Here is a 13175-nt window from a genome sequence, read left to right as displayed (position 1 = left end):
GTCGAGGCAGGTGTGATGTAAATGTAAACAGGCTGAAGTGTGCAGACACCAAGTGTAGTACAAACACAACTGTACACGTCTGCATACATTTCTAACATTATCTGTTCTTTTAATTGGCTGTAACTCATATTTTTTGCATTAACAACATGTCAATGTCATCGTGGCAAAACTATATGACACCATTTTGGTTCACATTCACAGCTCTCAGTGATGTTTTCGGCCTCAGCAGGAGGCTGCTTTCAGTGAAAACGCTCTTAAAGCGACAGTGCTCTACCTGCTCACTATGAAACAGCAGAGTGTAAGTTAACAACTATCTACGTAGTGGTGCACTGAGCAGCTAGAGAACCAGATATTTCCCTCAGGCGCTGGTGGAGACCCAAAACGGAGCTAAAAGAGCGCGAATATCAAACTTTTGTTGGACTCCAAATGAACGCTCGTGTTGCTCTGTAGCTACTGAAAACGCCTTGACTGCAAAAAAAACAAAACAAATACAGAAAAGCCACATCCATTAACAGCAGGAATAATGATTAAATGTTTAAAACAATTTTAGCTCATTTTCCAATACCAGTCCAGTGATTAGTGGTTTACTTCAGTAACTTTATGAGTCACCATGGCAACAGAAAGCGTATCCCGACCATGTTTATCACTTTTTAGTCCTCACTGGAACATTTTGATGGTAGTTTGTGCTACATTTCTCACTTTTAAGCACTTTTTGTTCCCAAGTGTTGCTCGTGTTGTAAAAATGTTTTCCTCGGTTGCCCGCGTTTTGTGTATTTTCATGAGTTTTCTTATAAGATGTAGTGCATTGAGATCTCAGGACGACTGTCCTCATGCCTGCAAAGGAAAAACTGCATTGTGGTCTATTCCTTTTAAAAAGGTCAACTCGACAAGCAGTTGCTTCATAAACCAGCAGTTGACTGGTGTCATACATTTGGAGCCAATCATTCTTAACCAAGTCAGATAAGATAATTCATTAAGCCACCCTGAAATTTAACGTGGACAGAAAACAATGACAGCCAAATGAGGCTAACGCGTATCAGCACTCGTGCCTTCTGTTGCACACAGCCAACCGTGCCTCGTTTATTCCATTAAGTTGTGGAGTATTGCTTTGTTCATGGACTGTTTACCAGCGGGCCCCCTGCTGTGGAGGAAATCACCATGACTCAATCGCCATAATGTGCGCAGAAGGATGAGAACATTGTACACTCGAAAGGGTGGGAGGCAGGCAGACATTAAAAACTATGGAGGGGCAAAAACAGGACTCCAAGATAGAAATGAAGACAACAGTCAGGGTTCATTAACATCCTATCAAACCGGAACAAATATATTATTTCTGCTGTTAACCTAAAATAGCTCTAAAACTGCCTCAATTTAAAATGTTGAAATATCTTGTCCCATTAGGGGGAAGAGGACATTTCCCTGAAATGACAACACCTCCCAGAGATTACAGCATAATACTCTGTTAATTTGTTTCTACAAAAAGAAAGCTGACCTTTAGATGCATGCCAAGTGTTGGCTTTTACATGGACTGTATTGAGGCAGGCTAAACAATGTTGTTTATTTGTTGTTCCAGTTCACCAGATTAATTTATTCTCTCAGACTGAATACCACCAACACTTTCAAGCTACCAGTAAAAAGCAACTTTGCCTTCAATAATCCTCCATCCTTTTTGTTTTGTTAAAGAAAGGCAGACCCCTCTTCCTCACACACATTTGAAGCTGTCCGTCCCCTCTCAGTTCTGGAGATAGTTAACCTGACTGAGTGGCAGTTTAAACTGCACGGCAGCGCCGAGCGACGGGGCTGGGAGCGGTGTATGTGGCCCGGGGGCCTTTTGTACTGCCATAATGAGGAGGGGTCAAGGTTCAAGAGTACGTCAGAGTACAAGGTTGCTGGTGTTGGCAAGCAGGGCCACGGCCCACGGCTGTTATATAACAAAACTTCAAAGACTGAAGCATAAAAAAGGAGTGGTTCCAAATTTGTACAGATGCAGACACTGGAACGAAACTTCAGCATCGGTCATCTGTTTTGCTTCCAAGAACAAAAAACAGACGTCAGCAGAAAAACGTCTGTTACATTCATGTTTTGGCTGAGAGACTCACTCGGACCTACTCGCTCCCGTCCATCCTCCTGATCACTCTGGCTTTCTCCAGCCCTCCGAGGGCTAATACAGGGAGCTGGTGGGGTGTACTGGCCAGGGGTGATAAGTGATGTCATCACAGTGTGTGAGCTGAGTGTGTGTGTGTGTGTGTGTGTGTGTGTGTGTGTGTGTGTGTGTGTGTGTGTGTGTGTGTGTGTAGAAAGAAGGAGGGGTCCATGTGAAACTGGAATGCAGGGGTACATCGCTATGAGGTCATGAGAATTATGAGATGTTAGCACAGAGGGAAGGCGAGATGTGAGCGGAAGATAAAGAAACAGGGCAAACTCCAGGGAGAAGAGCGCCGGCTTACAGCAGCTGCTGCAGCTCATACCGACAATATGAGGCACAAACAGTTTGGACACACACACACACACACACACACAAGATTTCAGTTTACTTGGAAGAAAACAAACCAACAAAAACAGCTCAAATACCATTAACCGCACCTGCTATGTCAGGCTGGACTACCCTGCCTGAGGGTGGGCAGCCGGGTTGGTTGGTTGGTTGGTTGGTTGGTTAGTGAGGGTGTGGTCACCAACATGCTACAGCCAGGATGAGGAAAATGAACTCACAGTGAACTGAATGTGATCTGGGCTGCTTGTGTCAGACAATACAACCTATTGTGTTGCTGCGACTGTGGAGCCTCATCATCAGCATAACGCCCTTTCGGCCTGCCTGTCCCTCCACCCTGGTGCCCCAGGAAAGCCTTACACCAATCTGATCTGCTCCCATTGGAGCAACGACCCATCGATGCACTTCACTCGTGACAAAATGAAAGTATGAAGGGAAAATGTTTGACAACTGCTGGTTTACAGGACAAACTAACAAACATGTCAGAAAACTCCCACCTACAACAAAATATTTTTATTAAAGCTACTTGGAGACGACTTCTTGCACCATTTGTCACTGAAGGTAACTAGTACATTAAAGGACTGAGATGTATCAGTACAGATGGGAAATAATAAAGATAAAACTTTAATTATTTTCTTGATTAAGCATTCAGACAATAGAACACCAGATTCGGAGGTAACATCATGAAATGTCTTATTTTGTCCGAGCTGCAGTCCGAAAACCCAAAATAACCAAGTTACACGAGTGGTGAGACAAATGTTACAACTTCCTGTATCAATTTCAAATTAAAAGCTACTATGTCAAATTAAAGAACCTCCAGCATTTCATACATGGTCCAGCGAGATACTAGGATTTTGATTGTCTTAAGTTTGCTATAATGTTGGCTTCTGTACTAATGTCACCATTTATTAATTAAACATGACATTCATTTAATAATGTGACCCTTGACCTGTTTTTCACAGTACGTTACAAAATAAGCTTGAACTTGAGAGGAACACATCTTTGACATCAACCCTGAGATGTCCCATGAATACCATTTAGTAAAATGACCTCTGACCAGCTGACTGGGACACAGATCTACTTCAGTGCCAATAGCTACAGAGTATAATATCATATATAATATAATATGGACACCCTATAGACACAGTGAATACAGCCTATCAGAGGACAACAGAATAACTATGTCCAACACACATTGGCTTTCGAGGATGTAGGTTTTGGTTCCCTTCACATTCACTAATTCAGATGTACTTTAAATGAAACAAACTGTCCTCCAAAGTGATTGGTCCAAATGAGAACATATTTATATGTTAAGCGTGCTCAGTAGAAATGATTAAAACCTTATTAGCAATGGTTTTAAAAATGCTACAATTTCCTTGAAGGTCAGATAAGATAAAGCACACATTCAAAGGAGCCAGTAGGAGGTTATTATCATGTGTTACGAGCCTAAATATAGACATAGTCATGCAAGAGATTGCATCACATGATTATGAGGCCACAGTCCTGTTAGAGCACATCGTTACGTTAAACTGAGATGCCTGACATTGAAAAAAATTAGATAATCTCCGAGTCTCGAGATGCTCAACGCTTTCCTTGCTACATTATTGTGGATTCTGCCTGCCTACATGGCCACAGGGCAGCGCTGAGAAAAGCCCACCGTGTGCATAACTGCCTCCTTACGTCATGGTAAGGCTTATGGGAAATACTCCTATGCATTCCCTGGTGGGTGTGTGTGTGTGTGTGTGTGTGTGTGTGTGTGTGTGTGTCACTTGTTATATCTGTGTGTCTGAGAACATGAATATCACAAACAAGGGGAGTTCATCTGGGTTAGTTGGGATTTTTCCAATGAACATATAAAGTAATGTCCAAAAATATGTCACACAAGCAACAACCACCACAGATTCCTCCACATACTGTACTGATCAGTGACACATTCTCCTTTCATTCCATTCTTGTCTCCCGTCTAACCTTTATGAGGAAGTGTGACGCAGTCGAGCTCAGGCTTCTATCGGTGCTGTTTAATATCATCTTCCTTTGAGGTCAAACAGACGGCATGCCATGGGAAGGGTGTAGAGCCTCACCGCCTTGAGTTTTAGTTAGGCAAATTGAAAAAAGGGCAGTTGGCCTACATATATTACACTGCCACCACAGCTTTAATCTTCATAGGGGACTAATGAATTACAAATATGGCCATCTAGGTGCCACTGTCCCGGTCTGTTGCTTAGGTCAACTCGTATCATAAATTGTACGTAAAATAGCATAGCCATAACACGCAATACATTTTAAAACAAAAATAAACCCTACAAGAAAGTAACCATCCCCCAGGCTCTACTATGTGTAAAGTACCAACATGGAAAAGAGCATTTTGTAGAGGTGATGCGATAGCAGAGTGGTTAGGGTATCACATGGGCGCAACTGCTGTCAGAAGTGAATGCCCTGTTTGATTCCTGGTCAGTAGTGCATGTCATTCCCCGACCGTCTTTTCTCACATTTTCCAACACTGGAATTATCTGGACACAGACCACACCCCACTCCTCCCACACAGTTGGTCTGAGGTGCAAACACGAAGTTGACTGAATCCTTAGGATCGTCCACACACAGGAAAGGCGACATGGAAACATGCCTAATTAGGGATCAAACGGATTCCCAAGCTTTAACAAAATGTCCAATGAGTATATCAGCATCATCTCCTGCAGAAAAAGAGAAATACTGGTTTCCAGAGTTCTCGACCGGGCAGACACCAAAAGAAACCTCTCCTTTTAAAAAGATCAGAGGGAGATCTTGAACCCCATTATTTCAATCCTTCCTTGTTTTCCCACTTTCACTGATCAAATTTTACGTTAGTCTGCCCTGAGGGCCCCGCCAAAACGAACAAATGCAACAAACCATTTTTGAAAAACTGCTCTGAAGCACCTGGCTACTGCTGTTTGTCTCCTGCAGGTTTCTCAGGAGAAAGTATTTCTCTGGCTTCATGGTGCAGTCAGACAAACATTGTCAGTCTCTTGTCTTATTGGGTGGTCAATTCAAATATACAAATTTCAGTCAGTGGCATGTCGCTGTCAATGGAGTAGAACAACAGAATTTAGCTTGGTTTGTTTGGCACTGATTTTTCTACATTGGTCGTTTCCCATAGAGAAGTTAAAGTGAGTGTGACGGCACTTTGACAAGGCTCCAAAGCTGGAATTAAACCTGGTTGAAGTGGTAAATTTACCCAAAGCTTTTAAAAGCAGTCATATATCATGCTGCTCTGAAGCAGCATAATTAAACACAGACTGTGACTCATTTTACTACTGACACATGCTGGAGTTCAGATCTTCCAGGCACAAATTAAAGGGAAAACATAATAAAGGAGCAGCCCGTTTACGGAGGGATACAGCTAAATTATTCTTTATATTGATTAGTCTGCAGATTATCCTCTCAACAATTGCATTGCCATGACTGTTAGAAATAAGCTAAGGCACTTCACCACAATGATTCCAAAGCTCACTTCCTTAATGTGACGCTTCAAAATCGCTCGTTCTGTCCAACTAACGGCTCAAAACATTAAATTTACAAGGTAATAAAACAAAGAACACCAACGTGCACTGATTTTCTTTTTTTAGTCATGAGAGTCAGAAAGAAGCAGCGACCGAGCTGCTGCTACACACTACGGGGCAGAGGTGCACGACGAGCTTTGTTGCTAGGCCTTCAAAATCCTGTGAGAACATTAATTCTCAGGCCAATCAATGAACAGCACACCTCGATCATGACCATGAATGACTGAAGCGCGCAGAAGACCGTTGTGTTTCTGGACATTATATGACATCAGAAGCTCTTACACTCACACGCTGCTTATATGCGTGACATTTTTTTGTCCAATTATTACCAAATCAGGTCGTTTACAAATTTCATGTTAGTCAGCTTAAGTTCTATTCTGTAGTTCTCAACACTGTCATCCCTCTTCTGCATTGTTCACCTTCACCTGTTCCTCACTGGGCTCCTTCTAATGACAAGAGTGTGTTGATGCTAACATGTCTCCCGTTTCACGGCCAGACATTAATTACCAGCTGGATGACGTCAAGGTTCCCAATGTTTGATTGCAGATGACCTATTAACCTGAATCGCCTGCATGACACCAGCAGCATACGCGTTTCTGAGCGGTGTACTGTACACAGCTCCACTCTCGCATGTCAACGGATACATGACACTTGCAAAGACTTAAATGTCAGTGTGTCGAGCTCCACTACAACAATGTCCTTCTGAGTCCAGTGGGATGACTTTCATAAAGCTCATCTGTCTTCTCAGTTCCCCTTAATTTCTCCATATGAATTTCAAAATGAAGGTCAACACATTTAACTTGATCATTTCAAGCTAGATGGCTCTCAAGAGCACAGAAACAATCTATTGTCTGACTGCTACATCAGGAAATTGTGAGTGTTTTACCTCAGCGCACAACTATTCACTGTAAATGCAACGCAAGCAGCAGTCTTCTTCCTGCTGCACCAATGCTTTCGTGAACGAGTGATGCTCACAGGGAGTTGGGAACCGGGAGTGCAATGTGCGCCGTTTCCCACCAAACACCAGTATTGTGCCCGCGTCCACCTGCCTGCACCCTGTACACACAACACGGGCACAGAGCTGCAGACACGCCAAAGTCCACACGACATGGCAAATACATACAACAAAGGAGAACAGCGAGGTGACAGGGCGCTGCTGGAGATCTCTGGACGAGCCCTTTGCAGAACCAGAAAGTGGACCATCATGCATTATTAACCAGAGACAAACTATCTGTTTCCAATTTTACTGAGTGCCTGGTGGTTCCTTACAGTGAGGGCAACACCAGTCCTGGAGAAGTCCCTCCGGCAAATCAGAAATATTTCACTCAGGCTGCTCCACCACATTACAGTAAGAGGAGCAGCAATTAGTGGATCAATTGATCCAGAGGAAAATCAATAAGCGACTATGTTGATAGTTTATCATTTCAATTAGTACCAAACATTTGCGAGAACCAACTTCTAAAATATTAAAATTATCAGTTTTTAGATGTCAGATATGACAGGAACTGTCAGATATGACAGGAACTGTAATATCTGAGTTTTGGAGCAATCAATTAATTTGAAAATCTTATTTTGGACTGTGCAAGTTATTTTTGTCACTTATTTCTCCTTTTTTTTTTTTTTAATTACACTTCACTGGCTAATCCACTAAATGAAAATGCTTAAATTAAAGCCTGTTGAACACACCTATTCTCAAAGTAATGCACAATTTATCCAATTTCAATCGATATGTTCAAAAACTGTGGTCTCCAACTTGGAGATTGGGAGCTAGGAAAAATGTGACGGGTCGGAAAATGAGTGGAGAGAGAAAAAAATATATATATTTAACTTAACACTTGTTTGAAAAATGACTGAATTATCTTTCAAATCTGAGAGGAAAAGAGCTGTCTTTGGTTGAAGTGCTCACAAACGGACACGTTAAGAGATCACAGCCCCAAGATCCTGTGTCCAAGGGAAGGTTTCAGTCCAAGCCAGAAGACTTAAGTGAGACCGTGCATGCAGGTTACAGGACATCCAACTTGATGGACTTACTTGAATGGAGTCGTTCGCCATGGTTGTCCCCTGTTGCTGTGCTCAGTCTGCGCAGTTTCACAGCCAACGTGTGCACATGTGGGATTTTGGTGCTTAAGGTCAACGTGCTGCCTCCTTTTCAGGAGACAATAAAAAACACTATACAGGCCTGTGTATTCGTCCTGCGAGCCTTAATTAAACTTTATAGAAACAGTCCACTGACACAAAGGCAAACAGTCAGGAGGTAATCCGCATTGTTGGGCTCGCCTGGCCGCGCCTGAACCGATCCTCCCTGCGCGTTTTTAGCCCCTCACTTCACCGAAAATTTAAAAAGCGTCCGCTGTCTGCACGGGTTTTTTTTTTGTTTGTTTGTTTTTTTTGTTTTTTTTAAAAGAGACATTCACATAACAGCATCCAAGAAAAACTACTGGGCTCCAGAGTCATTATTGTTCATGTTTGGGTGCTTGCCTGATTCAACAGCTAGCACCAGCAGCGTCCCTCCGTCATGCCCTGCTGATAGTCACATCCACTGTCGACATTAAATGAAAGAAAGCCCCTTCTTCCTCTCTCGCTCTTCTTTTCCCGGGTAACATCCGCGAAACACGCCTCAGTCTCTGTATCACATGCCTCACCAACAACAAAAAAAAACCCAACAAAAAAAAAAAAAAGAAGAAACGCCTGTCAGTCCTCCACAAGCCGCTCACACAGTCACAACGAGGGACAATGGGAAGCCAATCTGTCCGCTAAATATTCCGCTGGATAAAGTCCGAAACGCGCAGAGAAGAAACGTCTCTCTTTGTTTTGATACACGGGATGGACACACACAACATGATCAGACGTTCAGACAGCACCGGGACTGACTGGCCGGAGGAAGCCGCTCACACGCCACTCGTACACTGGTAGACCAGCCGCGCGCTCCCGACGCTCCAGCAAACCGCCAGGGCGCTCATTGGTCCGTTGCTGGTTGGCGGGGGCGCGCCTGGATGAGTCATGTGACCTGCGGGAGGGCCACTTGTCAACAGTTACGTTAAATGAACCAACTGTTGAATATGTAAAGTGTAAAACTAATGTTACAAATATTTTTGTTTTTAACAGAGCATAAATGATACTCTGTTAGTCTATATATATCAGCATTTTAATATTGTTGTTGGTTGCTGATGCGGCCACACGGTGGAGGAATAGTATTCAGATCCTTTAGGCTACTTTTACCACATAGTGAAAATACTCCACTACCAAGTCCTGCATTCAAAAACGTACTTAAGTAAAAGTATGTCAGTATTATCAGCAAAATGTACTTAAAGTACCAAAAGTAAAAGTACAAACTATGCAGTTGCCTTAATGGTATATGTGATGTTTAATATTACTGTTGTATGAATGTGCATTTCACTGCTATAGTTATTTAAGGTTCTTATTTTAGGAACTTTAGGAACTATTGGTGAGTTGAATCTACAGTAATGCATCACATTCTACAAGGTCAGAAGATGTTTGTATCGTTTACATTTAATATCTTGCTTTTATACTGTTCACAGTGACTTTTGAAACACACTCAATGAACAGCCATACAAAATAAATGTTTACGGTTATGCAAGGCCTACCTGTTGATAACTTGTTTTTATTCCCCCAGGCTGATACTTCAGACATGTTACGAGAACATAAACATGTAGTATACATGTAAGTACCAATAGATTGGAACTATCGTTTTGGCTGTGTGGTCATTTTTTTTCAAAAGAATCCAATTTTGAAAAAAATAATCAGGCACAGAGCAGAGTTGAGAAAAAGACTAGAGTTAAGTAAAAGGTTAAATCTGGCTTGAATCGATGTTTCAAGGCCACAGATCTGCAATACAGATTTTTGCCAATGAAAGATAAATAGATTTATGTCCATATAACTGATCTCACTCACCAGAAATGTTAATAGTGCATTATTACAACGCTTTAGTGGTTTGGGGTGAGGAAGAGAGAGGGAGAAAAACTCATGATGGGGTTGGGTGATGTTATTGTGTGAGTGGGCGTCCTCATCAAATTTGACAAAGAGGAATAAGATACTATTTGCATAAGTGATTTGCAAAATAAACATTTTCCAGCGGAGAGTTAAGAAGGAAACAGGAAGAGAGTAATCCTACACTCCAGGATACACACTCAATATCCTGTAGATGATGGGTAAATCCAAAAACTCACAACCCAACAATAATAAAAATGTAATAATAATAAATACAGCTGAGTCATTTGCAGTCAGCAAAAAGTAGGACTGTCGAGAGGGAACCGATGATTCATGATAGGGATGTCCTTAATAAACCAATTACTTTTTCAAACCATTCTTTTTATCCTGTGTTAATTTAAGTTTTGAAAAATACTTTTGTCCCCAAAAAAAAATCACGTTTGTGGCATTTGACAGGATATGCTGGGGTGTCTATCCTCCGTCATTGTGGAGGATGTAGCAGGAGTTATAGGATAGCCCGACAGAATAAGATTAGAAAACCTGTGGACGTATTATCATAAACTTTAACCCATATAACCTATTTCCCAATGTCACATTTTTTTATAAGCTCCAAAATAAAACAATGCCAAACTACATTTGTCACTGTAATAAAAACAAACAAAAAATTTAAGGTAAAAAAAAAATCAGTTAATATTTGGCACTTTTGATGATAAATAATCAGTGTTTAGGAATAACTTGTTACATGTAATGTAGTAACATAAATAAATGACAAAATAAATATAATTGTAATCAGTTACTGAGAAAAAAACTGGGCTATATAGTGCTATTAAAAGTATTGGTGATTACAAAGAGGTTATATCCAAGTTTATTAACCCTGCTCAAAAAAATAAAGGGAACACTTAAACAAGACATCCTAGGTCTCAATGAATGAAATATTCCAGTTGAAAATCTTTATTCATTACATAGGTAGGTAGGTAGTTACTTTATTAATCCTCGAGGGGAAATTTTTTCACTACAGCAGCATACAGAAGCAATAAGATAATAATAGAAAAGCAATAAAATAGCAGTACAAAATATTAAATATAAAATGCACAGTATATACAGTACCTATCTATATAGTGGAATGTGTCGAGAACAAAATAACATAAGAATGATCAATGGAAATCAAAATCATTATCCCATGGAGGTCTGGATTCAGAATCATACTCAAAATAAAAGTGGAAAAATCAGATCACAGGCTGATCCAACTTCTGTGGAAATTCCTGAAGACAAGTCCAAATGAGGCTCAGTAGTGTGTGTGGCCTCCACGTGCCTGTATGAACTCCCTACAACGCCTGGGCATGATCCTGATGAGACGACGGATGTTCTCCTGAGGGATCTCCTCCCAGACCTGGATCAAAGCATCAGTCAACTCCTGGACAGTCTGTGGTGCGACGTGGCGTCGGTGGACGGAACGAGACACGATGTCCCAGATGTGCTGGATTGGATTCAGGTCTGGGGAACGGGCAGGCCGGTCCGTAGCATCGATGCCTTCATCATGCAGGAACTGCCGACACTCCAGCCACATGAAGCCTAGCATTGTCATGCATCAGAAGGAACCCAGGGCCCACTGCACCAGCATATGGTCTTCCAATGGGTCTGAGGATCTCATCCCGGTACCTAATGGCAGTCAGGGTACCTCTGGCCAGCACACGGAGGGCTGAGTGGCCCTCCAAAGAAACGCCTCCCCAGACCGTCGCTGACCCGCCGACAAACCGGTCACGCTGGAGGATGTTTCAGGCAGCAGAACGTTCTCCACGGCGTCTCCAGACTCGGTCACATCTGTCACATGTGCTCAGTGTGAAACTGGCGAAGTTGCCAATCTTGGTGTTCTCTGGCAAATGCCGATCGCCCTGCACGGTGTTGGGCTGTAAGCGCAGGCCCCACTTGTGGACGTCGGGCCCTCGTACCACCCTCATGGAGTCTGTTTCTGACAGTTTGAGCAGAAACATGCACATTAGTGGCCTGCTGGAGGTCATTTTGTAGTGCTCTGGCAGTGCTCCTCCTGTTCCTCCTTGCACAAAGGAGCAGATAGCGGTCCGGCTGCTGGGTTGTTGTCCTCCTACGGCCCCCTCCACGTCTCCTGGTGTACCGGCCTGTCTCCCGGTATCTCCTCTGTGCTCTTGACACTCTGCTGACAGACACAGCAAACCTTCTTGCCACAGCGTGCGCTGATGTGCCATCCTGGATGAGCTGCACTACCTGAGCAACTTCTGTGGGTTGTAGACACCGCCTCATGCTACCTCTAGTGGTGAGTAGTGATGTTACCAGGTGTGCCGACGCTTCGAAGCTGTGTCGAGTAATGGAGGGGGCGTTTCCTCGAAGCGCGTGTCGAGGCTTTTTCACAGTTTCTTATTTTATTCAAAGGTGAGGTGTTTATTGTGCTCCAAGGAGTTGGGGTACAATAACAACACCTCATCCATGCTGTGGCGTTACCGTGCCTTGCATGAGAATAAGGAGGAAACTGGAGCTTCACCCAGCCAAGGTAAGTCATTACAATATTACAAATGCACCATCACAATTTTTCCCTGTTCACTTTTGTTTATTGTGCAAATAAAGACAGGTAACAGACACTGTATTTATTCTCTTTTAACCAGCCACCAGAAAACAAGAGCTGGATGAAGCCCTCGTCTCCATGATAGTGAAGGACACACAGCCCTTCAGTATTGTGGATGATGTTGGATTCAGGGCATTTGTGTCCAAACTGGATCCTAATTATGTTCTCCCTACAAGGCAGGTATGTATGGGTGCATGCATGAAACAAATGAGTACTTTATTGTGTCTCACAGTTCAGCACTATATATTTTTTCCTTTAGGCTCTGAAGGCCATGGTGGAGGCCAAGTATGAGTCAGCTATGGAGAAGGCTAAGGCTAAAGTGGAAAAGGTGGCTGCTGTTAGCCTTACTTCTGACATGTGGACATCCACAAAACCAAAAACTGTTGAGAAACTGTTATTTCTGAATAAAAATGAATAAAATGTCCCCTGTCCTGTACATCATTGTCCAAGTTACACAAGCATATTCAGTCCCCTCTTCCTAGTTCCTCAAGCACTTTCACTGTCCTCTGCCTGCTTAAGCCCATGCCATTTTCCTAAAGTGACAGAAAAACATTATTACACAACCTGCCATATCATATGATACTACCATTTTGGGAAAATTTACACA

The 13175-nt window shown here is 42.6% G+C and overlaps 1 protein-coding gene across 1 annotated transcript in view; it reads right to left on the bottom strand.

Moving 5' to 3' along the window:
* The window catches only part of pkn1a (protein kinase N1a), a 50963-nt gene extending 42055 nt beyond the window's left edge, over positions 1-8908 (bottom strand). Inside the window, exon 1 of the mRNA XM_069167218.1 lies at positions 8056-8908. Coding sequence (XP_069023319.1) covers positions 8056-8076 — 21 coding nt within the window. The 5' untranslated portion in view covers positions 8077-8908. The remainder of the gene's footprint in view (positions 1-8055) is intronic.
* Positions 8909-13175: the final 4267 nt, after the last annotated feature.

Source organism: Embiotoca jacksoni, unplaced genomic scaffold, assembly GCF_022577435.1.
Source record: "Embiotoca jacksoni isolate LCO1_2020_lvr unplaced genomic scaffold, fEmbJac1.0.p SCAF_4, whole genome shotgun sequence".
Taxonomy (NCBI): domain Eukaryota; kingdom Metazoa; phylum Chordata; class Actinopteri; family Embiotocidae; genus Embiotoca; species Embiotoca jacksoni.
The sequence above is the reverse complement of the archived record's forward strand: the minus strand, read 5'-3'. Positions and strand labels throughout refer to the sequence as shown.